Source organism: Sesamum indicum, linkage group LG6, assembly GCF_026168435.1.
Source record: "Sesamum indicum cultivar Baizhima isolate 11 linkage group LG6, ASM2616843v1, whole genome shotgun sequence".
NCBI classification, from domain to species: domain Eukaryota; kingdom Viridiplantae; phylum Streptophyta; class Magnoliopsida; order Lamiales; family Pedaliaceae; genus Sesamum; species Sesamum indicum.
In genome coordinates this window covers 20886010-20912357 of record NC_142662.1, presented here as the reverse complement: position 1 = coordinate 20912357, position 26348 = coordinate 20886010, and the positions used below count along the sequence as shown (strand labels likewise).

The 26348-nt window shown below is 35.3% G+C and overlaps 4 protein-coding genes across 8 annotated transcripts; 2 read left to right on the top strand and 2 right to left on the bottom strand.

The window, feature by feature from the left end:
• Positions 1–3316: 3316 nt before the first annotated feature.
• On the bottom strand, positions 3317–5613 carry LOC105163928 (jasmonate-induced oxygenase 2-like). Its single transcript, XM_011082463.3, has 3 exons — positions 5013–5613; positions 4403–4733; positions 3317–3722 (listed from the first exon to the last, which is right to left on the bottom strand). Exons 1-3 carry the CDS (start codon positions 5471–5473, stop codon positions 3468–3470), a joined length of 1047 nt encoding a protein of 348 aa, XP_011080765.1. The 5' UTR covers positions 5474–5613; the 3' UTR covers positions 3317–3467.
• Positions 5614–6186: 573 nt separating this feature from the next.
• LOC105163927 (LURP-one-like protein (DUF567)) lies at positions 6187–9905 on the bottom strand. Of its 5 annotated transcripts, none has more exons than XM_011082460.3 (4): positions 9471–9905; positions 7806–8015; positions 6991–7050; positions 6187–6365 (listed from the first exon to the last, which is right to left on the bottom strand). In XM_011082460.3, exons 1-4 carry the CDS (start codon positions 9726–9728, stop codon positions 6324–6326), a joined length of 570 nt encoding a protein of 189 aa, XP_011080762.1. In that variant the 5' UTR covers positions 9729–9905; the 3' UTR covers positions 6187–6323. The 5 variants fall into 5 exon arrangements, with proteins under 5 accessions (XP_011080762.1, XP_011080764.1, XP_088737654.1 ...); XM_011082462.3 differs by having other exon boundaries at positions 6222–6352; positions 9471–9904; XM_088881528.1 differs by having other exon boundaries at positions 6359–6385.
• A 9113-nt stretch (positions 9906–19018) lies between these two features.
• RDM4 (RNA-directed DNA methylation 4) lies at positions 19019–22985 on the top strand. Its single transcript, XM_011082464.3, has 10 exons — positions 19019–19455; positions 19544–19627; positions 19879–19970; positions 20184–20255; positions 20681–20722; positions 21230–21384; positions 21471–21589; positions 21966–22053; positions 22137–22210; positions 22349–22985. The coding sequence occupies exons 1-10, from the start codon at positions 19362–19364 to the stop codon at positions 22642–22644; spliced, it is 1116 nt and encodes a 371-aa protein (XP_011080766.1). The 5' UTR covers positions 19019–19361; the 3' UTR covers positions 22645–22985.
• A 1383-nt stretch (positions 22986–24368) lies between these two features.
• On the top strand, positions 24369–26119 carry LOC148787900 (uncharacterized). Its single transcript, XM_088881527.1, has 2 exons — positions 24369–25429; positions 25493–26119. Exons 1-2 carry the CDS (start codon positions 24788–24790, stop codon positions 26066–26068), a joined length of 1218 nt encoding a protein of 405 aa, XP_088737653.1. The 5' UTR covers positions 24369–24787; the 3' UTR covers positions 26069–26119.
• The last annotated feature ends 229 nt before the right edge of the window (positions 26120–26348 follow it).

The window sequence follows — 26348 nt, the reverse complement described above, 5'->3', positions numbered from 1 at the left end:
GCAAACTAGGAATTTACTCCTCAACCCAGGATTCTCTTCCTCATCTGAAGTAACGATCCTAACCGTAGATTGCTAAAAGATAGGAACTAATCAAGGTTTATCTCAACCAACTCTATCAATTTATCCCAGAATTATAGAGCACGTTCAGTTCTTTTATGAAGAGGGACACTCCTCTATAAATAGAGGTTCTATCTCCAGGTGGGGGGATACCTTCAGCGGCTGAACTTTAGCTATCCCTCAGTCGCATCCATTCTGCACCATTACCGCAATTTTTACTTCTATTTTTCATTATTACGCTGCATACTCTCAAACACTTTATTATTTAAATTCATTATTTTCTAAATTCAATACAAACTTGAGCATCCGAGTGTTAACATTTTGTTTTGAAAATTTTTTTTATGAAGTCTGTTGCTTGATCTAGGCCCATCACTTGAAGTCTAAATCTGTTGGATCCATGCTGATATCGCACGCATAAAAAATTATTTAAATTTGAAGTTTAAATTAAAAAAATTAAATTAAAATCAAGAGGGGGGGAGATTGGGATGGGCGGCGAGGAGGGGATACAAGGTTAATTTTATTAACTTTATATTTTAAAAATAATAACTTTATCTTTTTATAAATATATAGAATATATATTTAAAATTTATTAAATATAGGCCCTTAATTTTTCATAAATTTAATATCTAATCGTTGGGATGAAGTGATTAGATACTACGGTTTTTTTAGGCACTAAAAAAAATCAAACAATCATTAAAATATGAAGTAATATATAATAAATAAGGCAATAATGGTAAGTTTGTAAAAAATTTAACGGTTGTAGGTGTATTTTAATGGAGAGGTGCACATGAGCTATATTTGAGAAAACAGATAGGGGTTTTTGCCTATTTCTTAAATGCAGGAAGATTTTTATTTAGCTGAATTTTTAAAATATAAGAAGATTTTATATAATTTAACCTAAAAAATAAAAAAATAAAAACTTCCAACTTAATAAAATATTTTTTTCTAATGGGGGGTTCAATAGATAAATATGACAAATAATAATTTTATAATACTTTATAGGTATCGTAGTATAAACAATTGATCGATGACTTAGTAAATTTGTGACTTACATTTTTTTTTTATTTTCTTACATGTTCACAGTCTGTCAATACACATTCGTAATTAACTATGATAAAGCTAAATTAGGACTTGGTTGGGTTCTCCGACATGTTCATCGATTCCGAACTCACTAAAAAAAGATAGAAGTTTATTGACCCCCTATGATATATCAAAATATCAAAAATTCTCCTATGAAATTTTTAATATAAAAACTTACTCCTATGTTATGAATAAATAATCACACCGCCCCCTGGTCAATTTGAGCCAATTTTTAAAAAACAATGACTAAAATACAACCCCCACCCCCATCCCCATCCCCATCTTCCTGCCCCCTCCCCCTCCCCCACCCTTTTTGCCTCCAACCCCCCCTTCCCTCCCCCCTCCCCTTCCCTCCCTTCACCGCCCATTTGGGTGATAACGGTCACTGGGCAACCGTGTTGCCTTGCAAATGATGGGCAACGACCGTCACCCTCGCTACATTGGGCATCGGTCGTCACCCAGGGGTGAGGAGGGTGTCGCGTCCTCCTCTTCAGTAGTGGCGGCGGTCGCGAGCCTTTTTTATATATATTTTAATTAAATTAATATTTTATTATATAAATAATTAAATTAATTATTATATAAAATAATATTTTATTATTAATAAATATATATAATATTATATATATTAAATGTGAAAGAAGGACAAAATTGTCAAAAAAAAAGATACTTTCGTAGCAAAATCGTAGTCAACGCGCGTGAGGCGCAAATTCTGCAGGGAAGGGGTTTTCAAAACTTGGCTTGAAAAGCATTAAGGGTGGGCCTCCCCAAGATGACGTTGTAGGTTGAGGGAGTATCCACTACTAAAAAATTTAGTAAGCAAGTCTTACGAATACCCAGCGTCAACGGAAGTGAGACCATACCCCGAGGGTTGACTACCTCTCTCGCGAAATTGTATAAGGAGGTGTTAACTTTTTCTAGGAGGGTCCTTTAGCTGCATCTGATCGTATGCTTCTTCAAACAATATGTCCACAGAGCTTCCTGAATCTATGAAGATGCGTCCTACTTCATAGTTGGCTAATAACATTGTGATAACTAGAGTATCATTGTGAAAGCTTTTAAGACCCGATCTCGGCCCTCCCAAACTGAATGATGGGGGTATTCTCCATTGCACCAACATCCCATATCTCTTTTACGGTTATACTATGTGCTTCCCTGACTTGAGCTTTCTTGGCATGATGACAGTCGCCTCCACTTGGGCCTCCGACAATCATTCGAATAATCTTCTTATGAGGAGGGTCGATGACGTCAACCTTGCCTCCAAATGGACCTTTATGATCTTCTCCTGAGGAAATTTCAGGGCTGGAAACTTTTACTTCTTTCCCTTTGTCAGTTTCTTGCTCTTTATATAGCCCCATCCCTAGAGCTTTTCCCCGACAAATGTGCTCCTGCAAATATCCATTCTGAATGAGCCTTTCGATCTCATTCTTTAGATGTCGACATTGTTCAGTGCTATGACCATAGTCATTGTGGAAACGACAGAATTTGTCTAACTTGGGACGTTGGAGACTCTCTCTCCATGACTTAGGAAGAGTTAGTAGACCTTTTCCTTCAATCGCCATAGGGCCTGAGTAATGGGTACTGTTAAAGGGGTGTACACTGTGTTGATCCTTTTGAAAAGTGGTTTCTTGTCCCGAAAATCAGTTCAAGGCTTCTTGGAGGAGGCTTTCTCCCACACTTCTTTCCTTTTTGGCATTTTGGGTGCCCTCCATATTTTTCAGAATGTACATGTTTTTTTAACTAATAATATACTTGTAACAAAATTATATATTTATAAAGATATATATATATATATATAATTTTTCCATGCATCCAATGAAGAAGGAAAACATTGCTATAAAAATATTTATGAAAATTATATAAATCTTAATGACTAAAAAGTATTTGCATATAATGCTAATAAATTTTATATTTAGTCATTAGTAATTTTTTTTATCAAATTAATTAAAATATTTATATGGCTTTTTTTAATTTCACGTGTTAAACTATCTTACATGCACTTATAACTTCATAAAAACACTTTAAATATGCCATTCAGTTGTAATAAATGGCAGTTATCTAACTTGATTTTATCACCTTTACAAAAATTTGTCCTACATATCAAAATAGAATTTTAAGTTGAAAATGTATATTTATTAAAATTATATTTGTAGTTATATATTTTTCATGAGAATTTCACTAATAAAGGCATCAAACAGAAACAAAAATTAATTAAAAATTCAGGCTATTGTTCCCTTTCCTGAGAATTTGTTTCATATACAGCGCAATACTGCATGCTCATTGAAGACGTAACTCGGCTCATGATGTCTGACGATAAATGGTAAACATTTCCTTCAAATCCTAAAATGCGAGATCTGAATGTTTTCAACGTCAAGTTTCCTCAAGTTACCTCGGTTTCGAGTAGCCCGGAACTTTCCCCAGTTATACCTCTTGAATCTGGCGGGGTTTTGCTCCTTCACCAGCTCCTCCAGAGGCTCCACCCATGTGTAGTGCGATGGATACAGGAAATAAGGAATCGAAAACCTTTCCTTGTCCGAGTTCACCACCACTCTGTGTTCCACGCTCTCGTACTTGTCGTTGCTCCATACCTGTTACACGGAAAGATCAACCTACTTCGTTCCCAGGGGTACATTTGTAATTTTACATCTGCCTCGGGCGTTCTATATATTGCAAATATCCATGTATGATCAAATCGAGTTAGTGCCATATAAGTGCACATAGATGTCAAATTGACCAAACTTTAACTATTCAGGGGTGTATTTGTAATTTTACAAATGTTATATCCGTTGTATATATGAACATATCCATATACATCGATCAAGTAGGCTTGTTGAGTCAATGGAAGCCGATCCCAACTTTATTTTTAGGGACGTACTTATAATTTTATAAACTTACGAACGTTGTATATATATTGAGACATTCGTACATCAATCAAGTTTATAATGTTTTAGTTTGCCAAGTCCGACCCAACTTTTGCTCAATAAGAGTATCTCTAGTTTTACAAGTGTTAATAGTGGTTTTAGTTATAATAGTTAATGAGTGGCCGTCTGCTACTGTAATACAACGGACACTCTGTCGTGACGAGTGAAACATAGGCGCAACTTATCTCTAAGACATGTAAACTTCGTTTCTTAGTTTGTGTTTGATTTTTCACACGTTTTTCAATCTATTTTTGGATTTCCTAACAGTTGAAAACTCAACTCTGCAGTGCAGAAAATTCCAACACGAGATTAGCTAAGGAAACACAATCTTCAAGTTCGAACTTTACCTGAATTATATCACCAACATTGATGATATAAGCATCTGGGCTAGGTTTGACGAGGATCCATTCGCCGTCTGTCTTCCTCTTCACTTCAAGTCCGGCAACATCATCATCCTGAGCAAGGATGGTCAAGACGCCGGTGTCCTTGTGTCTACCGACTCCAAGAGTAAGATGAGGAGCAGGGCAAGGCGGATAGTAGTTGAGCCTAACCCTGCTCGTTTGGTCGTTGAAGAAGCCGTTTAGACGATCTTTCGACAAGCCCAAGCTCAAGCATATGAGTTCTAGTAGCTTGAAAGCTAGTTTTTCCATTGCTTTAATGTGCTCTTCACAGGCCTCCCTGAAACATGCAAACTCTTTTTAATCTTCAAAAGCAGTATAATGCAGCTAGGCATGGTTTTCAAAATCTTCTGTTGGATATTTGATCAATAATTATATCGTCATTTAAAATGATTTTAACTACCACCAAGATATTCGTCATCATTCGTACCTATGGATGATGTTGTCGAAAAAGTTTATAGCCATGTTTGATTAATTAATATTTGTTATTATTGTTTAGTTTTTACTATTTTAGTAAATTATAACAAAAAACAAAAAAAGAATAGCCAGCTGCAGATACCTCAATTCAGGCAGGCTCTCAGGCCACTTATTGAACAATTCCTTCACCTCAACATCATCAGGATCGTGCGAAGCCGGAAAGACAACCGGATCTAAGACAGCAAAATCAAACACTTCCTTCCAGTCCCGGACGTTCTTCGTGTGCTCACCGTCGTAATACCCGAAGGGGTTTTCCTCATCCCTCCCCACCTTCCGCTTCTCCTCTTTCGGCAGCGCGAAGAATTTCCGGGACGCTGATTCGATCTCCCGACGGCATTTCGAGGGCACCCCGTGATTTATCGCCTGGAAAAACCCCCAGTCCCGGCAGGCCTCGCCTATTTCTGATACTAAACCTGACGGGGCGCTCGGCGGGAGTTGCTGTAGAGGGGTGAGATCGATTATTGGGATTGTCTCGGCGGAGATGGAGTAGGGCTTCGGGCGGTGCTCGAGGGCTTGGATGAAAGCTGGGTCAACTTCTCCCATGGATGAGAATTTGTGGAGACGAAGTTAAGGTTTGATTGACTCTGATGAGTGAGATTTTGGGTAATGATGCTGTAATAATCCTCCTGTTAACGCATTTGGCAGTTTGTTTGGATTCTTTGGAATACATTGGACCTGGACGTTATGCGGCTAGAGTGTATCTATACTACAAAGAATGTCTCACTATTTCATTGTACAAATCATATCCTATATATTTTGTTCAGTATGTTCGGTTCTGCAAAATTCGTCCCAAAAGTATGAGAAAAGCACTTCTCCCCTTGAAAAGGCCTTGATTGGGACTCGCACTTCACCTCCAACATGATTTTTAGGACAAGAATACCACCTAAGTCAAAGCAGATGCTATTTATAAGAGCAATATCATCCATTCTTCTCATTTTTGCCCATTATAAACAACATATGGAGGTCATGTGCTTTGATTCTGGTGGGATTTTTGGCTTGAAAATCATATCGGAAGTACCATGCAACCAATTAAGCTTTTCAAGTGCTGAAGTGCTTTTCAAATGTTTTGTAGGTAAAGTGCAATTTGCCTTAATAACTAATTATTATTCAAACAACAAAAAAGAAAATTCTTTTTAACTATCACTCACATTCTTTCCCCGTCTTATTTTCTTTTATCCACCTTTCACTTTTGTTGCAATGACTGCCATGGTGACCGTTAGGGTGCTTGTGGGCACCCGTACTATCATAGCTCTAGCTGACTTCTCTTCTGACATGACCAAAAGACTTTTATCCCCGATTCTTCTCCTTCCTGGATGGAAACTTTCCCTGCTGTTTAGCAAGCCCAGCTACCTCATTTGTCGTTTCTGTGTTTCCACCATGGCTTTGATTGTCATTACTTTTGCAGGCACAATGGCATCATTCCTTGCAGCAACCACTGGAATATTACAGAACAATCTAAAGAGGGCCATAACTTATTCAACTTGCAGTCAATTGGGAAATATGATCTTTGCTTGTGGCATCTCTAATCCTGGGTGCAAATTCTATCATTCATGGCATGTCACATGAGCATGATATGCAGATGATAGCAGGGCTTTGCTTCCTTGTTCCCTTTTAGCTATGCCATGATGCTCATGGGCAGCTTATCCCTATATTCAATTTCCTTTTCTAACTGGATTTTGTGGTCTCAGAGCACGCTTACACTAAGTATACAATCAGTGGGAATTTTTCTTTCCGGTTGGGAAGTTCGGCGTCCTTTTCACTTATTAGTCTTTTTCTTGATGTTTTCTAACATTTCTGGTACCAACTAATTCATTCAAGCAAGACATCAGAAATTCATGAAATGATCATCAGAGAGGGAAAATGATTACAATATCCGACAAAAGATCAGTTTTGAGACAAATAAAACAGCATATGTTACAAGTTAAAATTGGGGGTTGGATAACTAGAGAAGAGATACAATAACTTAGCTTAACTCATATCCAGAGCCTTCTTCCATCAAAATATATAACAATGAGTGATGCAACTAAACAATGATCATTGAATCCAGGAAAAATGGTTACCCGAAACCGGTTCCTAGGAACGAAAATTTTCCCAATCCCGAGCTTGTACATTAGGCTGGTCTGCACCAGAATGAAAGAAAGCAGTATAATTGTCAAAAACTATAAGAAGCAGACACTAAGTCCAGAACAATTAGCTGGTGGGGAGGAACTCTAACAATTATGGCTGGAAAATCTCTTATGTTTAAGTTTCTGATCAGTCATAGAACAAAGTATCTTTCTCGAGAAACGATGTGTATCACTGAACATTTCGGATGAAGGTCCACATCTTCTTATTGAAGGATAATCCAAAGTTTCCATGTAAGAAGAGGCAAAACGAAGCATCATAAGAAAAAAGATTTGCGTATTCTTTTCTTGTCTTATTTCATTTGTTCAAGAATGACGATTGATGCAGGAACTTTAACTAGAACGGTATCAGTTCATGTTCACTGAGAAGTTTCCTTAAGTTGAAAGATGAAGATGTTTAGTTGATATCACAGTGTAAATTCCTTTTCACTTATAGAGAAAAGCGAAAAGCATGAAGAAAAACTGAAATTTTAATCCTTAAACATTATAGATGGCCACCAGATTAACACCATTCGCATATATGATAGCTATATTGAAGCCACTTAGAGAAGAGAAAGAGTTCTGATCTTCAGTAGTTATGGCAGCAACCAGTTAAATGGGCCTTAACATGAAGCAAGTGAAGAAAGGCGTATTTCGATTAGGTCTAATTGGTAAAAAGCAGTTCATCAAACAGACTAATATATTTGCATCTCTTGTTTTACTTGAAGAGTTACCACAAGCTAAAACTACAATACTATCTAAATTAAGAGTACCTCAGCTACTATGGAATCGTCTTTATAAATGGTGCAGGCTCTCTTGAAAGGGCAGCCTTTCATCTGCAACTCAGTCTTTGAGTCTCTGTTGTTTTCGCCGAGAAGTAATATTTTAAACTCAGTTCTGGTTAACTCATCTAGCGTTTTGTCCACTATGAATATCAAGTTCTTCTCTTCATCATTTCCCCTAAAGCCTTGCCATGATCCTTTCTACAAGAAGAACATGATGTTGGAGGAAACATTCTAAAAGCTTCAAAAAATTTGGAAAAAGACTCGAGTTAAACATAGAACAAAAACTTTCAACTTTTCCCTTAACATATCAACAGATTCATTGTTGTAAAAAACAGTATTAGTTTTCCCATTGTAGAGCACAATGGTCCCAAAATACACAGCAAGAATTGGAAAGAATACCTGGATAATGTGCGATCAAAATTTCAAAATTGATTAGAATAATGGATTGAATTATTAAACAAATATGTAAACTGGGGTGGCTAATTGAACAAGCGCACATAGTCACAAAAACATAACAATGCAGGATCATATATCCGCGCTGCAATTTTTCACTAGTTTTCACACACTAAAGCTCCAAGATCTATGTTATTCCACTTCAATTATACACCTCTATTCTTCACTATCCTGATGTACAATACATAGCAGGCAACTCATGCATTGGCTCTATATCCAGATTGCTGTTTCTACTTGAAGAGTGTTCTAAAACCCGGACATCCATGAGATCTATCTTAAGACAAACTAAAGTATATCCTAACGTGATGTCCATAAAAGACGACCTATGGACAATTATGCAATGAAAAGAATCAGAATTGGTGATTGGTGGAAACAATTTCCTGAGCCGAGCGCACCAAATGGGAGGGTATAACAGTTCTGGACCAAATTGTCCTATCCAACAATAAGAAAGCAAGAATAAGGAAGAAAAATGGCATCTCTCATAACATAATGCTACTTTCACCATCTTGTTAATTATCCACCCATTTCTAGTGCTAAGAATATTCTTGCAGTCCTCAGAGCTATGTAATTTCCACTAACCGACTTGATTCTTGCAGCACTTGGCTTACCTAAGTTCTTGCCGTGACATAGATCACCCATGAATCTTTTCGTTATTGCAGTGAATCAATATGTGGACTCTGCAAACCCACGGATGAATCGGACTTTCTTGAAGGACCTTACGACAATTCCTATGAACACTATTTGATATCACATTTGAAAAGAAAATGGAGCTACATATTATGCTGTCAAAACACATCCACAGGACACTTGGATCCCATAATATTTCTAAGCGCAGAATTCCATAATTATGTAAAGCATAATTATGAGATGTCAACATATTTTCACAGAATACAGTGAAAATTTGTTCCCTTTTATTTTATAATCGCTCCGTCTCAACACATCTAATAGCAAAAACACCAAAACAAAGAAGCCAAGAAATTCATTACATCACAAGGCAGACGACTGATTCCGCAAGTACGATTCAGCTTATGTACCTTGAATACGGACACAGAATCCATTAAAGCAACTATGAACCAACCCCCGCCCCACCCAACACCCCACCCCCCGCGTCTTTCCCCTGATACATTCAAGAACTCCAAAATCAGCAAAGCCCAGAAATCCAAAACCAATAAACACAACATGATCAGAGAGCGAACTCACGCTTACTCGGTTTATGGTGAAGAGGGTGTCCCCAGATGAATCCAAAAGCAGCTTTTTCGTGTAGTCTGGACGATTATCAGCTGACTTGTGGGACAATTTCCGCACTGTGTACACCGAATTACCCGCTGAGTCCGTGAATCTGAGATTTCCTGGACTCCCGAGCCCCTTATTCTTCTTGGACACAAAAAGATCAAACGGGATTTGGAAATTGGCGGGACAGTTGAACTCATCAAATGGGACTGAGGAGCTTTCCTCCATTAAATCATAGATAATGATATTATGCCGGAGAAAACGAGAGAAAAAATGATGGGATGGAGAGCTTATCAAGAGAGTTTCTTCTTCTGCTTTTTCTTTTCCTTTGTGCCTCTTTTGACAGAATATGTGAAGAGCATTGATACGACGATGAAGTGGGCAAGACGAATATAATCAAAACGTCCCACTCTGTACTTTTGGTATACGGTCCGTCAGAAAACGGGCTGAATACTTTTTTGTTCGGGTCGGGTCGAAACAATATCCATATCTGATCCCACATCTCTTGGAAATTGACTAAGCTAGACTTCTTAATTTGAAAATCCAGTTCTCTTTAGTACTCTATGTTAGAAGTTATCAAAAAAGTGTTCTTTAAGGCCGGTTTATTTTTATTTTTATTTTTTGGTATGAATTATAAGTGAGAGAATAAATTGAAATTAGATATATATTTTAAAAAGTATCGGTATTATAATTTTTCAAATCTTTTCTGAAATTAGGTGTAATTTTACATAAATCTTCTATAATTTGAAAAATTATATATAGTGCCTCTAAGGTTATTTTCATCTAACAAATAAGTTCTTTTCCCACTCCAAATTCACTGAATTTGTTAACATTAACAAAAAAAAACCTAAATAAAAATTGATATTTACACTCGAATGGCTTATTATTATTATTATTGCAGGTCAAACACATTTTTCTACAAAATTATCCTTATAACTGTGAAAATATACCTTATCACATACATTAACATGTGAAGATATATAAGAAAAATTTTATCATAAAAAGATTTATTTGACCTATAATAAATTAATCGGGAGTATTTACGGTCTTTTATTCGATTTTTTATTGATATCAACAAAATTGGTTAATTTTAACTAATAAAATAACTTATTTATTAAACAAAAGCAAACTTCATAAATACTAAATATAATTTTCTAAACCACAGAGTCTAACTTGGCAATCAGATGTTTCACAATCGAGGCCTGATGCCAATTAAGCCTAACTTAGCTCGCTAGATTTCATAATTGATGCTTCTCCATGCTCTGATTGTTTTCCCTCATCCAGTTCAATTTGGGTATTCTATCACACACAGGCTGGAGGTTGTCGATGGTTGTGATTGGCACCGCCATGTACCTAGGCATGGCATTTCTAAGTGATAACAGGGTCGCTTCCTAGTCGAGGGATAAGGTAGTAAGTGGTCTTTTGGGAGACAAAAGGGTGGTATTTGCCTAATTTGGTTCTTCACACGCTTCTTATGCTCCTTGGATTATATTGCCTTATGGTTTTCTACATGTTACTTTAAAAGAATTTTACAAGCAAGCGATACAAGATTTTAATAAACAAAAAGCTCGTTTATATTTCTTACTACTATTCTAATATTTTTGTACCCTACCACCGGCCTCACTAAGCCTTTGCTCCTCCAGACCAGGTGGACGCAGAAAATAATGATTAACTGCCTTACGCTGTCAATAGGATCCATCTAGTTTTGATTTGAGTCATGGTTGTGACTAGGAGTTGAGGCGTGGCTCCTGAATTTTGTGAAAATGCTTTTTGGTGTATGTACATGTAATTATGCATCCTTATATATACTTTTGGTGTGTAATTATTTACAGAACCTTTCAAAAATCTTTAGAGTTGAGTTTGATTTTTTTTTGTATGTGGACGGGTTAATAACACTCTAAAATGGATCTCAATAAATCGTACACATATACGTCGCGTCCCAAGATAGAAAACTGTGTGTTATCGAGGCCTTGGAGTGTGACATATTTTGCTTGCCCACAAGTTAAATGCGTCTATGGAAGGTGTGTTTAAACAAGAAATAGATGCTCTCAAGTTGAGAGGCCATTCCTCAATACACAATATGAGTTGATCTATTTTATTATATTGTTTCCTGAATTTAGAATCCCCTTTGTTGGTGGTTGATGGGGGTAGTAGCCTCCTCACAAATAAAAAGATGAAAATATCCACCAATTCCTATAAATTTTCTTGAAGGATAGGATTCGAGCATAAACTCACGTATCAGATCGCCCGATCTGACCCGATCTGTAAAAAAAGACCTGTTTGACACACCGTTAGATTATCTAACACAAGGCCCCTAGATGTTGCCACATGGAGCCATCTCATACGGTATGATATACTATAAATACTGCCAAATATGAATATTTATGACTTAAACATCGGAGAACCTTAGTTGAGGACTATCTGAGAAGCCTAACATGTTTTCTATTCTCATGATTCACTATCAAGAAGCTAGAAAAGAGTTCAAGCGACCCGACCTCTATTTTGCTACCTGCATCAATGGTGATGAGTAATTAATTTATGCTTTTAAGAGTTTTGAATCAATGTAAAAAACCTTGAGATAGGAAGAAAATTGACATGTAATTTTTTACTATCACATCAATATGTAATTGACATGTAATTCTTTTGAAAATTAGAAAAATATAATTAAGTTTAATTATAATTAAAAAGTAAAATGCATATGAATCAATTAATCGCTTCTTTCCTTTAGCAATCGAATTTGTTCTCTGAATTGTGGTGGGGTTTAATTCACATATTTTATTATAAATTGATACTGCATCTCATGTTACATTACATATAAAAAAAATTAAAATTCTTCTAATTTATGTATTTCAAAAAGCATTTTATTTGTAATGGGTATTAAAGAAGTAGTACATAATTGAACACTTAAAAATAAAATTGATGCCATTGATTACTTTTATTTTTTAAAGGTGAATTCAATAAATAATTATTATTTGAAATAAATTAATTATATTCATATTGAATGTCTATATCTAATAAAGACAACTATAACAACCATAATCTGATCAATAATATCAACTAAACTATATCCAAACAACACCTATTATTACATATAGAAAGACAACATTAACTATGCAGTACAACAATATCCCATGCATAGATAGGGTTCGAACCCATGACCTTTAAAGCCATGGAAACTCAACTTTGTAACTGAACTAGACCTTTATTAACAAATGGTCATATATTACATCATAATACTCTAGGGTTCGTTTGGTTCATATGATAGAATTATGCGTGATGGGATTTGGTGGGATGAGAAGTTGAATGATAATTAATCCCAACTTTTATTACATATTATTTGGTTTGAAATATTATATGTGTGATATCCTATGTGATAATATAATATAGTATTTGGTTGAACGGATTACAAAAATATGATTAATTATAAAAAGATTATTAAGGGCATCCTTTTCTAAATTATTGTTATTTTTATATTGTAGCTTGTGAATGATTTCAAAAAATAATAATAATGATCTCTAAATTTTTAATGAAATAAAATTAATTTTTGGATCGATATTTCATTTTTTTTTCTATGCATAAGTTTCAGAAGTTCTAAATACACATTCAATTTGACAACTAATCAGAACTCAAATATTTTTAAAAGTCCCCAAAAAAATAAAGTAATATTTTTTATTTAGTCATTAGGAAAAGAAAGAACTCTGTGGATTGTTCAAACGAGTCATCTCATATTATTCGTGGGGAGAAGAAATAGATGGAAAGAAAAAGGGAGGAAGAGGGAAGAAAAATACAAGTTTATGATAATTGGTGGGATTGTGTATCCCACCTAAGAGACGTGATCTATTATCCCATAAATTCTTATCAATAAAACCAGTATTACTACTGGGCTCTAATAATGCCAATCAAACATATGATTAGGCTAAAATTCATTTTACCACCCTGTGTTTTGTTGAAAAAGCTAAAAACCCCCTTGTATTTTTTAAATAGGCTAAAAAATTCCTATGATTTGTAAAACTCTGCAAAAAACACTTCTTCCATTAGTAATTAATGAAAGATGCATTACACGCGCTCCTTGTAAGTTTGGGAATGTTTTTAACCCCATTTTGGGTGGTTTTTTTACTAAAATGCCCTTATAGTATTTATATATTTAACATGTACATCTTTTACTTATTTTGAATGATTTTTTTGTATTTTCATCTATCTAAAAGATAAAATATTTTTTAAATATATTTACTTAAAAATGTAAAAAAATTATATATTTTTTTGAATTTTTATATAATTTAAATTCAAATATTTAATTAAATTAAATAATATTTGAATTCAAATACTTTTTGTAATTTTTAAAATTTAAATTGAAAATCTATAATTATTTAATCTAAAATTATTTTTAATTAATTTAAATATATATTTAAGTACATAATTATTATAATTATCTAAAATTATTCTTAATTAACTAAAATATATATTTAATTATTATAACTATCATTTTAAGTACAAAAGAAGAGCTTTTTTTTTATATAATTAGTATAAAGACGAGATAAATTATTGTAAGCATTTGAATATCTGTATAATAGGAATTGTAGGGTTAAAATGTAAATTTATGAAAATGAAAGGGGGAATAAATACAATCTTATTTTAATATATATATATATATATATATATGTATGGCCACATTATACACTAAAGTTAGATAGACAAAAATAAAATTACGGGTTGAATACATTTTACACTCCTAAAGTATACAATTCTCATCAATTACTCCGTTAAACTAAAGAGACTTTTAATTATCCCCCCTATCTTTGTGATAATCTTTTAAATTAAATAAAAATAAATAAAAATACCCTTGACTATTAATAATATGTTATATTCACTTTAATGCCTTCTATGGTTAAATATATAAATCAATTTGACTTAATTTTTATGTTAATAAATTAATATCAAATTAATCACATATTGATAAGATTAATGTTAATATTTTTAAATTAAATTAAATGTATAGACTTGTTTTGTGCATTACACTAGATATAATTTTAACGACAAAAATATTACAAGTTGTCGTTGAGCCTATTGTTTTGTGACGCAAATGTCAAGTGGGTAATTTAGGAGTTAATGAGGTAATTTTTAAAAAATAAATTTTTTGTCTTTTCATGTAGTAACTCTATTTCACCCATGGGCCTAACTTTAGGTCCAACATGTTAAACTTGCCAATTGGTGAGCAATACCTAGACCCATATCCATAGTTATGACTCATATCTCGATTTAATATTTTTATATTAGATCTAGACTTCGATACATACTATGGTAATAAATTTTTTGGGTTTGGATAGAGCTTATACCCTAAAATACCAGCGCATAAAATCTTAATATGTCAAAATTCATCTTTGTTTTGTTCACTTAAAATTAGTGAATTTTCAAAGTTTTGCTAATTATCAATACGACTATTTACGCACTCAAATTTCAAATAATTATTTTGTACTTACTTAATTTACAAACATTGTATTTGAATAAACTTTACAAATTAATTGATATATTTAACAATAAAGGGCATTGATGTGAATATATCATTTTATAAATAGTCAAGGGCATTTTTGTTATTTTTTATTTAATTTAAAGGATTATCCAAAAATAGGGGGTAAATAATTGACGAGGATAACATATTTTAGGGGTGCAAAATATATTTAACCCTAAAAATAAAGATGAAAAGGGAGATGGGGCAGTGGAATAAAGACAAAAAATACGTGAACACTTTCCCACACCCTTATCGACATATATTTACTATTATATTAATATATATATATATACACTCCTATAAACCTATATATATAGATACTTAAACATATATATCTATATATACACATAGATTAGCTATATAAAAAATAGTGTTCCCTGGTTTTGTAAGTCTTGTTTATTTTTCTTGATTAAATTCATGTAGGAGTAGGGTGGGAATCTATGATGCATGGTCATGGACACAACTACACAGAAAATATAAAAAAAATAGGACACGACAAGGTATTCGCACGAAAATACATAATACAATATATATTTTTAATTTTATGGAAGATTAAAAAAATATATAATAAAAATATTAAGATAAAATATAAAATAAGCATGTTTTACATCTATACTTTTAATCGATTCTGGCTTAAAAAGTATATATAATTAATTTATTTTAAAAAGAACACTATGAAAATTTTCTAATAATTTAAATTAGTTAAATTATCGTGAATATATCTCGAATTTTTAGTAATTTAATCCTAAAACTTTTAGTTTAAGAAGAGTGAATCAATTCTTTTTCTTTTTTATTAAGCCTAATTTTTTTTCTTTAAAGACAACTCAAAATTTTTTGAAATTATAAAAAAAGTTCAAAACGTGTGCCAAGAGCCGTGTCCATGGCATGTCCGACGCCATGTTCCCTTTTTTTTTGTTATTTTCTGACACTCCGATGCCGTGTCCAACACTGCATCGACTAATTTTTCTGAGTGTCCGTGCATTATAGACGTGCAGTGAAATTGAGGAAAATAAACCTATAAAGATGGAAAGAAGGCACCAGCAAAGGCTCTGTTTCAATCAACCTCTGTAAAACTTGATTTTCAAGTGTTATAGCAGTCCAAATCTACATGATTCTTGATTTAGTGAAAACTTTGGGAGTCTGCTAAAATTTTGTGGTTTTGGCCAGAAGCTAAATCAATCATTTTAATAGGTAAAAGTAAGAAAACATTCTATTGCCCTATTTATGTGAAAAATCAGAGAAAGTGTATTTAAAACCTTGTAACCTGAGTTATACAAATTGTATTCAATTTGTATGATTCTTTTGTACATGAAAGTAGACATACAAGAGATTATATTCAGAAAATATTGTGATTTTTGAAAAAGTATGTGAGTTTTGAGAGGATTTTAAAGTAGTAGGTTTGAATTGTTAGTGTAAATTAGGTTGTACTAAAATCTAAATAACTCATTACATAGAGCCCCAGTTTGTATGATTCTTCTTGGAAATAAAACTAGCCACAAATTAGAATATTTGGAGTTGAAATGGAGCATGTATCAGGTATACTTTGGTCTGGAGAGAACTTGTAAATTAAAATAGAGGTGCTGCCAAAACTATATAGCTAATTAAAATGGTGATATAAGTATTTACATTTTAGTTTTATTTGCTGAAAGTGTGAATATTAAAAATAAATATATTTGAGATCTTATTACAAGCTGGATTGATTGGGAAAACACACACATAATGAACTAATCGACTATCTACGTATATTGTTCATTCCAAGTCAGCTAGGGTCAGTATCCGGTGTTCCACTCAAAAGTCAATAAAAATTAGAAGTCTTAAATTTTGAAAATATTAACTACACACTAAAAGTGAGGATGGCTTGTCAACAAGTTATAACAATTCTATCTTGCTATATGTGACAGAGATATGTATAAAGGTCATGGATGAGTTCAAATTTCTCATAATAATATATATAAAGTATGTGGTACAATTGACTACAGATTAATTTATGCTATTTATATAGATAATGTTAGTTTCGTGTTGCAATTATGTAGCATAAAACAATAATATCATTCAGGGAGCGTCACATTTGAAGGTATCAGAGTGTATTATTAATGGGGACCATAACAGGAGGAGAGGCAGTGGTTTGAAAAAACAAAAGGCATAAAACCGCCAAGTGTTTTAAAAAGTCAGCTAAAAATTTTCTTTATGTTTTAAAATATAGGTTAAAAATCTGTCTATATTTTGTAAAACTTAGCAATAAACACCCCGCCGTTAGTAATTAACAGAAGGTGCATTATACGCGTTCTTTGTGTACGTGGGGTATTTTTTAACTATTTTTAACCTTTTTCTTAGGTATTTTTTTATGAAAATGCCCTTTTTTATTCTTGTATTTTGTATTTTTTTATAATTTAAATTAAAATATTAAATTATATTTAATTTATTTAATATTAAATATTAAATTAAATTATATTTAAATTCAAATAATTTTATAATATATTTAATTAAAACAATTATTATTATAATTATTCTTAATTAGTTAAAATATTTAATTATTATAATTATTTAAAATATTTTTAATTAACTAAAATATATTTTAATTAATATAATTAAAATTAATTAAAAAATTAAATAAAAGAAAAAACTGAACAGGTTCGCCCCTTTTTTGCCAGAAACATGTCTCTAAGTTTCTGGCCGCCAGTAGTACCATTTGAATCCTCTTTTTAAGAGAAACATTTCCATACTTTCAATTTGAGTTTTCGTCAAGAGACTGGGCTCAAGCCACGACCGCCAAATATGTTGTCATCGATTCGTCGTCGTCCGGTCAAATCTCGATTGCAGACCACTACCATCAGACTCATCTCTTAAAGACGATTCTAACGAGACCGGCTTCACTTATTTTGATAAAGTATTTGTGGATATCTAACGATTTGAAGAATTAATTCACCTTAACCGTTAAATTTATAAAAGATCAAGGCTTTAGATTTAATAAATTTTAAATATGTATTATAAATATTTTATAAATTATAAAATATAAATTTATTATTAAAAAATAATAAAATTTATTTATTTATTAGAAGGATAAAAAATAAAAATAAAAATCACAAAAACAATCTTAAAAACAAGAAAAAAAATAAATGTGTGTGACTTTATAAGTCAAAAAGGGTATATTAGTTATTTTTAGTCTAAAAGAGGTCAAAATTTGTCAAAACTCAATCCGTTTCGCATTAAGCACGCGTGAAATTCACCTTCCGTTGGTTTCTAATAAAAGGGGGGTTTTATGCAAGATCTTTTATATTACAGGAGCCTTTTAGCTTATTTTTAAAACACAAGGAGTTTTTAGCTAGTTTAGAAAAACACGGAGGAGTAAAATGCAATTTGGCCTAGAATTTAACAAGATGCACACATAATTAAATTCAATAATATATAAATACAATTTCTAAAATAAATAGAATACATAAATATTATACTTTATAATAAGTTATATTTTGTCATCCGAACTATGCATATTTTTACACTTTACTATTAAAACTTTTTTTTGTGTGTGTCAACTTACCATATCGACTTTGCGAAATTTGCACTTGGCTATATAAAATCTCTTTTTGTGGATTTTTATGCCGAAAGAACATCATATGTTAAACATTTGTGAAAAGTACCACATCATATAACCTTTAAATATTAAATAAACTTTGAATATGATGGTTTTTCGACAAAAAAATTGGTTGAAAAATAATTATAAATAACAAAATGTAAAATTTTATATAATTATAAATGATAAAGTTGAGATGTTAAATTGACAAAAAAAATAATAAATTTAGATACCAAAATATACAAATAATCATAATTCAAAATGTCAAAATATAATTAATCCTATAATTTACCCCCATAGTTTGCAAGATATAGAAATTCATATATATTTTTCTTATAATATTTTGAAATATTGTACCTAAAATAAATTATTAAAGTGATTGATTGAGAAATGCATAAATTTCAAAAATATTAATTTGAATTGAGTCTTGCAAAAAAGTGAATATCACATGATTACTACTGCCATTTGTGTGTAGTGCAGTGCAGATTTACATTTACTTACCTCTCCTTCCCCACCATCATTTACAGGGCTACAGCTCTCCGCCCGCACCCCAACCTCCGGCCCCATCTCCGCCGCTTACCAGTTTTGTATCTGGCTCACGAACAACCTCAGAACTGCCGCGACGCCGCCCCTTCACTCGCCATCCAGCGCCGCCGCTTCACTCTTCGAACCTGTGATTTTTGTGAACAGAGCCCGCCCTTAAACCTCTCGGCTCCACCTCTGTTCATCTCCCTTTTCTTGTTAAAGCTTGAAACGGTTTGACAGGTTTGGCCCGTTTTGACCACTCATGGCCGAGAGTTCGTCAAGTGCGCCGAGCATAGACAAGCCGGTTATTGTTAGGGTTAAACGAAAAGCTTTCCAATCCGCCATCGATGCTTTTTGTAAGGACTGATGTTTTTTATTTTCCATTTTCTGTGTCTTCTTATAAAGTTTGTAGATTTAAACTTTTGGATTTTTTTGATATATCAGGGTTGGAAATTCTCGAGAGGCCTTTAAAGCGGCCGTTGCTTGACTTTGGAAAGCTATCAATATCTGATGCTTGTTCTAGTAGAGGTATGTTAACACTCGGTTTTGTCTGATAAGCATTTTTTCCTACTACTTGTAGGTACTTATCAAGTTAAATATTTGTGAATTGTGCAGAAAAAGTAAATTTGCCGCTGTGTTTATTGTGAATCCTAAATTGCTCTTTTCTTGACCATTCTTTTTCAATTTTATAACCGTTTTTAATGTTGAGCAGTCGAGGATTTGTCTTTCATAGACATGATTAATTCCTCTTAATGGAACCTCTTATTGTCTTATTGTAGTGGAAGAACTGAAGACCAAGAAGATTCTTGTACGACATGTGGAGACAGTTACTAGCTCAGAAGATACATTTGATGTGCTGCGATCTTTTGTGGTAAGTTGTTCAGGTGTCATGTTATAAATACATGACATCTTTGTGCTTGGTGTGTGAGGATGAGCATAAAAAGTAGTCTTATGATCTGTCATTTCTCTTTTGATAGCCCATTCTAGGACATTTTTGTAATCATTTTGCTGTTTGCAGGATGATAGAATTATCTTCTTGACTTGCAGTGCTAAGACTGGTCTGCTTACTTTTGTTTGATGACAGCCTAATCCATATGATGAGTTGAAATCTAAAGAGAAAAATGAAGAGGGAAGACGCAACATTAAGACAGGGAAAGTATGTTCTTGCTTACTCATCTCCTCGCTCTCTTGCATACCGCATAATCTCTTGTCCACTAGTTCCAGTAGGCAGTCCCTGGTTGTATTCAATTTAGTTATGCGGAACTTCTAGGTTTACTTATTTGCTTGTGGCGGAATATATCCATGCTAGTGCACCTATTCTTTTCCCTATGACGCAAGATGACTTAAATGTGGCTCTGAGTTACCAATGGCCAATGTTATTATTTTGAAGTTGAACCACAATCTTTGATGCTTGAATCCTTTCATATGTGTAAATTCATTCCATTGTTTTCTGGGACATAGTTAAAACTTTGAGTGTTTGTGTTTTATATTTGGCGACTCAATATATAGCCTTGCTTTCCAATATGTATGTGTATAAACCAAAGAGTTACTAAACCATTGATTTCAATGTAATGTCTGCAGAAACAAGATCAGTTACTGGTCAAAGCGAAACAGAGTCGAGAGGTAAGTTGCAATTGGGGTTTGCCGTAATTATATTTAGTAACTTGTATCTCTTGATTCCGAGTCCCCTCTACACCTGTCATCACTGAGTGCAAAGACTCTATTCTTCGTGCATGTGCCTTCAAGGTGGTGATGCAAATGGTTTGTTGTGATGATGACTTAGCTTTTAGCCCCTCCTACCATGATATTTCATTACATGGCTAGTTGCATGTTAATCATCTTAAGGAGCGATTGTTTTTGTAATTAGAGAGTACTCGTTGTGGTTTTGTTATGTTCCCCTGGTATGAGTTCTCTTTGCCACCCTTAACCTTCAGCCTTCTTGCATTTAAGTTCTATGCTTTCCTTCTGCTTCGGGTGTGACGATGAGACATATGGCTACCTCTCATCTTTAATATGGTTATGGAAAGAGTTTGTAATTTATCCTCATTTACTGTCTTTTATCCCACGCTTATGGAGCTTATATAATGTAATCATTTTAACATTTTTATCTGTAATTTTCTTTCCTTGAAGGTTATATCAAGAAATGCTCGTTTTGAGCAAATATGGAGAAGTAGGAAAGGTAAGAAAGAAACACCAGAAGATGAAGCTATCTATGAAATGTGTCGACTCTATGATGTTGTTCGGGTTGATGTGGAGGAGCTCGAGGTTAAGGTGCAAAAGGAGAAGTACATCTCTCTCACAAGTCATGATATTGCATCATTACTTAAGCTGTAAGATGTGATCATTCTCAAATCCTTAATCTTCAATATAGGGATGTGGATGTGGATGACTGCCGGATGATGGCTGACTATTTGCCTCTCCTTAAAGAAGTTTTACCAACTGCTGCTCTGGAGATTGAACATGATATTCATGATTATATGTCTAAACAAGGTTTGGCTCAATGACTTGTTCTTTATCCTATAGTGTTTGAGGTTTGCTCATCAATGGTTCTCATTCCTGATGTGGAAATTTGTATTGTTTTGTATGCAATGCTGAAGAGATAACTGATTTTCTGCAAAATTGATATATTCTAAAAGGAAAAAGATCAGAAACTAGAGTACGTGTTTTTTCTTTTCTATTCTTTTTCCTCAAAATTGTGATGTCTTCCTCTGCTGTTGTATGTAACTGGAGTTTTTGTTATCTTGCATTCTATCTCTTTGGTAACTGTTCACTGCACAGCCTAGTATGTCTGGAACTTGGCATGTCTTGTAGTTTGTTCATCTATTATGAGTTTTCTGCTGGTCTATAATCTTCGATTGGGATGCAGCATCTGCAGATGATTATGTTTATGACTTCTACGCCTTTAAGGAAGAAGCCAGTGTTATGGAGGGTGATTCTGCAAGACTATTTCCTCTGTAAGGCTTTCTCCTTTCTGTATCTTGATTTTGGTATTGCTAGTATAGATTTTACTTAACCTAAAAACATTGTGCTTGATCAGGGTGCAAGTTGATGACGATGACGACTACTATGATGGTCCAGATGATTCGGAATATGGATCTGATGATTCTAATGGTACAGTCTCTCTTCCCCCTTCCGTCCCTCCATCTCACTCTCTCCAAGACAAAAATACACACACTCCCTCACACATGAACAAAAGAAAGCATGCCACTGAAGTCCATATTAAATGAATTGTGTAACTTGGAAACTCAGCGGAAAACAATCCCTTGAATGATTACCCCGATGAAGAGATATCCGAGGACGAGGATGAAGTCACAAGCACAGCATCTGATAAGAAGTCACAGGTTGAAAGTCAAACTTCTGGGAGCCAGTCCGAAGAGCTAGGAAGTGGAAGTGAAGTATCTTATGAGCATTCAGGCCACTGTTGCCGGTCCAACAATGCAGATCAATTCCTTGAAGATGACTGGTGTTTTGATGTAGATGGCAATGCAGATCAATTCTTTGAAGACGAGTCGTATTTTGATGGAGACGACGAATCATTTTGGTGATCAGCGATTGATGTGTCTGTGCCATGTGAAAATTAGGTTATAATAACTTCTAAATACTCTAGTTTATACATTAGAATCGGGTGAAAATTGATAGAGAAAACATGCAAATAGAATTGAGTGAAAATTGACGGAGAAAACATGCAAAACTGAAGGAGGGCAGCTCTCTTGCATGGGATTCTCTTGTGCTGCCATGCGATAATTTCTAGTATGAATGTGGAGGTTGGAGGAGTCACTCACCTGTAGTTGCAGTGCGAAACTATACTCCTACCATCGAACTCTATTACATTGGTGGCTGCCACTTTCAATTTTTACGCTATTAGACTGGTGGTTTTCAGTTTCAATTTTCATTTTTTGAGTATTGATGGGATTAAGGTGGTTCATTTATGTTCAATATTGAAGTGAATTTAGTCGGATTGAAATTCTGGTAAATCGAATATATCATACGGCAAAATGTTATATTGAATCTTGAAGTGAATTTAGTTTTCAATAATTATTGATTTATTGAATAGGGTTGTGAATTGTCAAAAGATTTCTCTTCGTGGATAGGTCGCAATAAGTGACTTCGATCCGCGATTTGAGCTTCGAGACAATCCCTGAGAACACAGAAAACAGGTTAAGCCAGTCGGGAGGTTTCCCGACGGAGGCTCTCCGACGCTCAAGTCAGTATTTAGCCTGAGAAGGATACGAGTAATCTGATGCTTAAGAATAAAAAGTGAACATTACCCGGCTAGGAGCCTTTTTGCCCCTTTATGTATGGTCTCCTCCCCAGGTAGAATTGAGTAAGTGCGGATATATGGCTTTCTTACCTTATTTATGCGCTCTAATTTGTAGCTTAATTGAGGAATCCCATGATCGCAGCACCCATAAATTTCTCTTGGGGAATAATTAATGGGATTCTACCCTTTTTCAAGCGGGCGCGTAACTTTCCCCAATCATCAGCCCCCGTAGTTCTGGACGCGATGTTAAGTAGCGTGTAGAACTCGAACGATTTCGTGAGCATTAATGACCTTGGATACGGTGAACCACGTGTCTGGGATATTATGCCTCTTCAGGTGCCTGATGCCACGTGTTGCTCATCGCATGGCTAGTTTTGAATTTGAAACTCACTTCTCCCCATATATATCGATACGTATTTCAAATGGGGTTTTTACCGGCATCTTCTTCCTCAAGTCATTGCTCCTGTTTTTCCTCGGTTATTCAGATATCGACCTCCTGCATCTCCAGGTATAATGCCTTCCTCAAGTTCTGGTTCTGGTTCTCATTCTTCTTCTCCCATTTCCCGTAGGATTGAGTCCTATACTCCCGATGAGGGTCCGTCTAGGGTTAGGTTAGGGCGTGGGTCGCGTAACCCACCTCGTGCCGTGTCGGGCCTTAATTATGCCTCCGATGTTGCTCCTGAGTCTAATCCTTGGGAGACTATAGTCAATACTGTTAGGCAACAGGTTCATTTGATTCGTGAGAAATACCATATTCCTCCAAGTTTCGAAATCATAATCCCTACTCCAACCGATCGTATGCATCGCCCTCCTCGAGGTTTTTGTTCTCTGTCTTTAAACCATTTTGATGCAGGTTTAAGGTTGCCTCTTGCTCCTTATGTTTCCCAAATCCTTAGGCGTCTAGAACTGTGCCCTATGCAACTTTCGCCCAATTCGATCCGCCATATAATCATTTTCATCATCATAATGAGGGTTCACCGTTATGAGCCCAGTTTCGACAATTTCTGGTCGTTGTACTCCTTCACCACATCAGCGAGATCGGCTGATAATGGTTTTTTCTATTTGTCCGCTCGTAAAGAATGTAGGTTTCTAGCTCCCCTTACCTCCAATGTAGGTCCTTGGAAAAAGAGGTTCATTTTTGTTCGACCTCCACCTGGTCGCGGGTGGCCCTTTTGCTGTGATTGGGTGTTAGAGAAACCCAAACCCGTGATCGAAGGGGGAGGGTTAGATGATGATCTAATTAGAAGTCTCTCCTCTTACCGATACGACCCGAAGAAAATCTTGGTGGAGGAAGTCCTCCGACTCGCGCATCTTTCTCCTGCTCCTATTCCGGTTGAGGGCTCTTTAGGTGAAAGATTTCTCTTTTGTTTCCTCTTTTGACGGTCGTAGAGTCTACTAACCTTTCTCTTTTTTGGGCTGTAGACGACATGGTTGGCCAGGCTCGTCTTTCTCAACGGATTAGAGCTATCCGAGCTCAATCGGCTGCGGCAGTGGCTACACCAGCTGCGCCTTCATCCGCGACATCTCGTCCAATCGAGGATCCTGTGGTACCGGAGAGTTCAAGACCCAGGAGCCCCCCGATCGAGTTAGGAAGTGAAGATACTCGATCGCTCATACACCCACGAGCTACTCAACCGAGGTCTGGATCACCCAATCACTCCCGCACGGATGAATCTGAGCCTGGGGGTTTGATAACTCGCCGCCGGCGAAGAGACAAGAGCCCCATGGGGCCTAACACAAGGGCTCGTACTCAGCCTCTGGTCGCAAGTTCATCACTATCCGCAGCTCCTGGTGATCGTAGAGGCTTAGAAATGCTAAACGACATTTCAGAGTGCTGGCGTAAGGCCCGCGAGGACCTCAGGGCTCCTAATCATCCGATGGCTCCGCGTGTTGAGGGGAAATTTATCCCTGATTGGAACGTTTCTCCTAACAGCTCGGTGCTGGGATCTCACTCTGGCCAGGAGTCATGGGAGCTATATAACGCGATCTGCCTGCCTTTTGATCAAGCAGCTTTGATTCAGAGCCCATTTACCCGTTTGGAGGAACATGCTGCTCATTCTCTTATTCAGGTATTGTTTCGATGTTATCTTTTTTCGATCGTGGCTTTTCCTTAACTCGTATTTTTCTTTCAGACTGCCAATTTCGTCCGTAGCCTCTCTTTGAAGTGTGCTGGGTTCCGGAGAAACCAGCTTGCGTCTGAGCGTGCGAGCGCTGACATGCGTGCTAAACTTGGCGAAGTTACTTCTCGGGCTGAGAGTTCGGAAGCTCAACGTGCGATCCTGGAATCCAGGGTTAAGGATTTAGAGGAGAAGATTGCTTCTGAAATATCGAAGGCTACTGAGCTAGGTCGTGAGGCAGGTTTTGCGGCTGGTCGATCGACAGGCAAAGCTGAGGGCCGCGAAGACTTTTTGAACTCGGATGATTTTGCGACTCGCCTTCGCGAGGCTCGCATTCAGGGCGCTCGCGATTTCCTCAAAGCTCCTGCCTTCGACACTGCTTTAGAGATCAGAGCAGCAGATTACCTTGTACAAGGTTTCGAACGGTGTAAGGCTCAGGTATCAACTTTATGGGGATATGTCCCTGATTTTGATTTGTCCAAGCTAGATCCCGGCGTAGATGGGAATATGCAACCTTTTCCCGAGGAAGACGATCCCCCTGCAGGAGAGGACGAATTTGCTGTTTTATTGGACGAAATTGATAACATGTAAAATCTCAGTTTTATTTTGCATATTCGAGCCTCTATTTGTGGAACTCGTGGCCTTTTTCAGGTCTTAATATATGCTGCTTTTGACAATTGCGAGCCTTTTTCAGGCTTTGTTATTCTGGTTTTGGAAATAGACAATTAAGTTTGATCGCATCCCTGCGATCATAGGTTTTATTTATCCTTTTCCAGGTAATTGGTGCGGTCGAAAATAGACGATTATCAAGCAAACATGTGGCTTATGCCTACAATCATAGGTTTTATTTGACCTTTTTCAGGTAATCGAT

Bases quoted from the DNA above. Each gene is read 5' to 3' on its own strand.
- LOC105163928 (XM_011082463.3), bottom strand. From the start codon at position 5,473: ATGGGAGAAGTTGACCCAGCTTTCATCCAAGCCCTCGAGCACCGCCCG. The intron at 4,734-5,012 runs GTATCTGCAGCT...TGCATGTTTCAG, and splicing joins GAGAGCCTGCCTGAATTGAG to GGAGGCCTGTGAAGAGCACA. The intron at 3,723-4,402 runs GTAAAGTTCGAA...TCCGTGTAACAG, and splicing joins ATGTTGGTGATATAATTCAG to GTATGGAGCAACGACAAGTA.
- LOC105163927 (XM_011082458.3), bottom strand. From the start codon at position 9,728: ATGGAGGAAAGCTCCTCAGTCCCATTTGATGAGTTCAACTGTCCCGCC. The intron at 8,016-9,470 runs GTGAGTTCGCTC...TTCTTCTTGTAG, and splicing joins TCACCATAAACCGAGTAAGC to AAAGGATCATGGCAAGGCTT. The intron at 7,051-7,805 runs GTACTCTTAATT...ATTCTGGTGCAG, and splicing joins ACGATTCCATAGTAGCTGAG to ACCAGCCTAATGTACAAGCT.
- RDM4 (XM_011082464.3), top strand. From the start codon at position 19,362: ATGGCCGAGAGTTCGTCAAGTGCGCCGAGCATAGACAAGCCGGTTATT. The intron at 20,723-21,229 runs GTAAGTTGCAAT...CTTTCCTTGAAG, and splicing joins AAGCGAAACAGAGTCGAGAG to GTTATATCAAGAAATGCTCG. The intron at 21,385-21,470 runs GTACATCTCTCT...TCTTCAATATAG, and splicing joins GTTAAGGTGCAAAAGGAGAA to GGATGTGGATGTGGATGACT.
- LOC148787900 (XM_088881527.1), top strand. From the start codon at position 24,788: ATGGTTGGCCAGGCTCGTCTTTCTCAACGGATTAGAGCTATCCGAGCT. The intron at 25,430-25,492 runs GTATTGTTTCGA...TTTTTCTTTCAG, and splicing joins CTGCTCATTCTCTTATTCAG to ACTGCCAATTTCGTCCGTAG.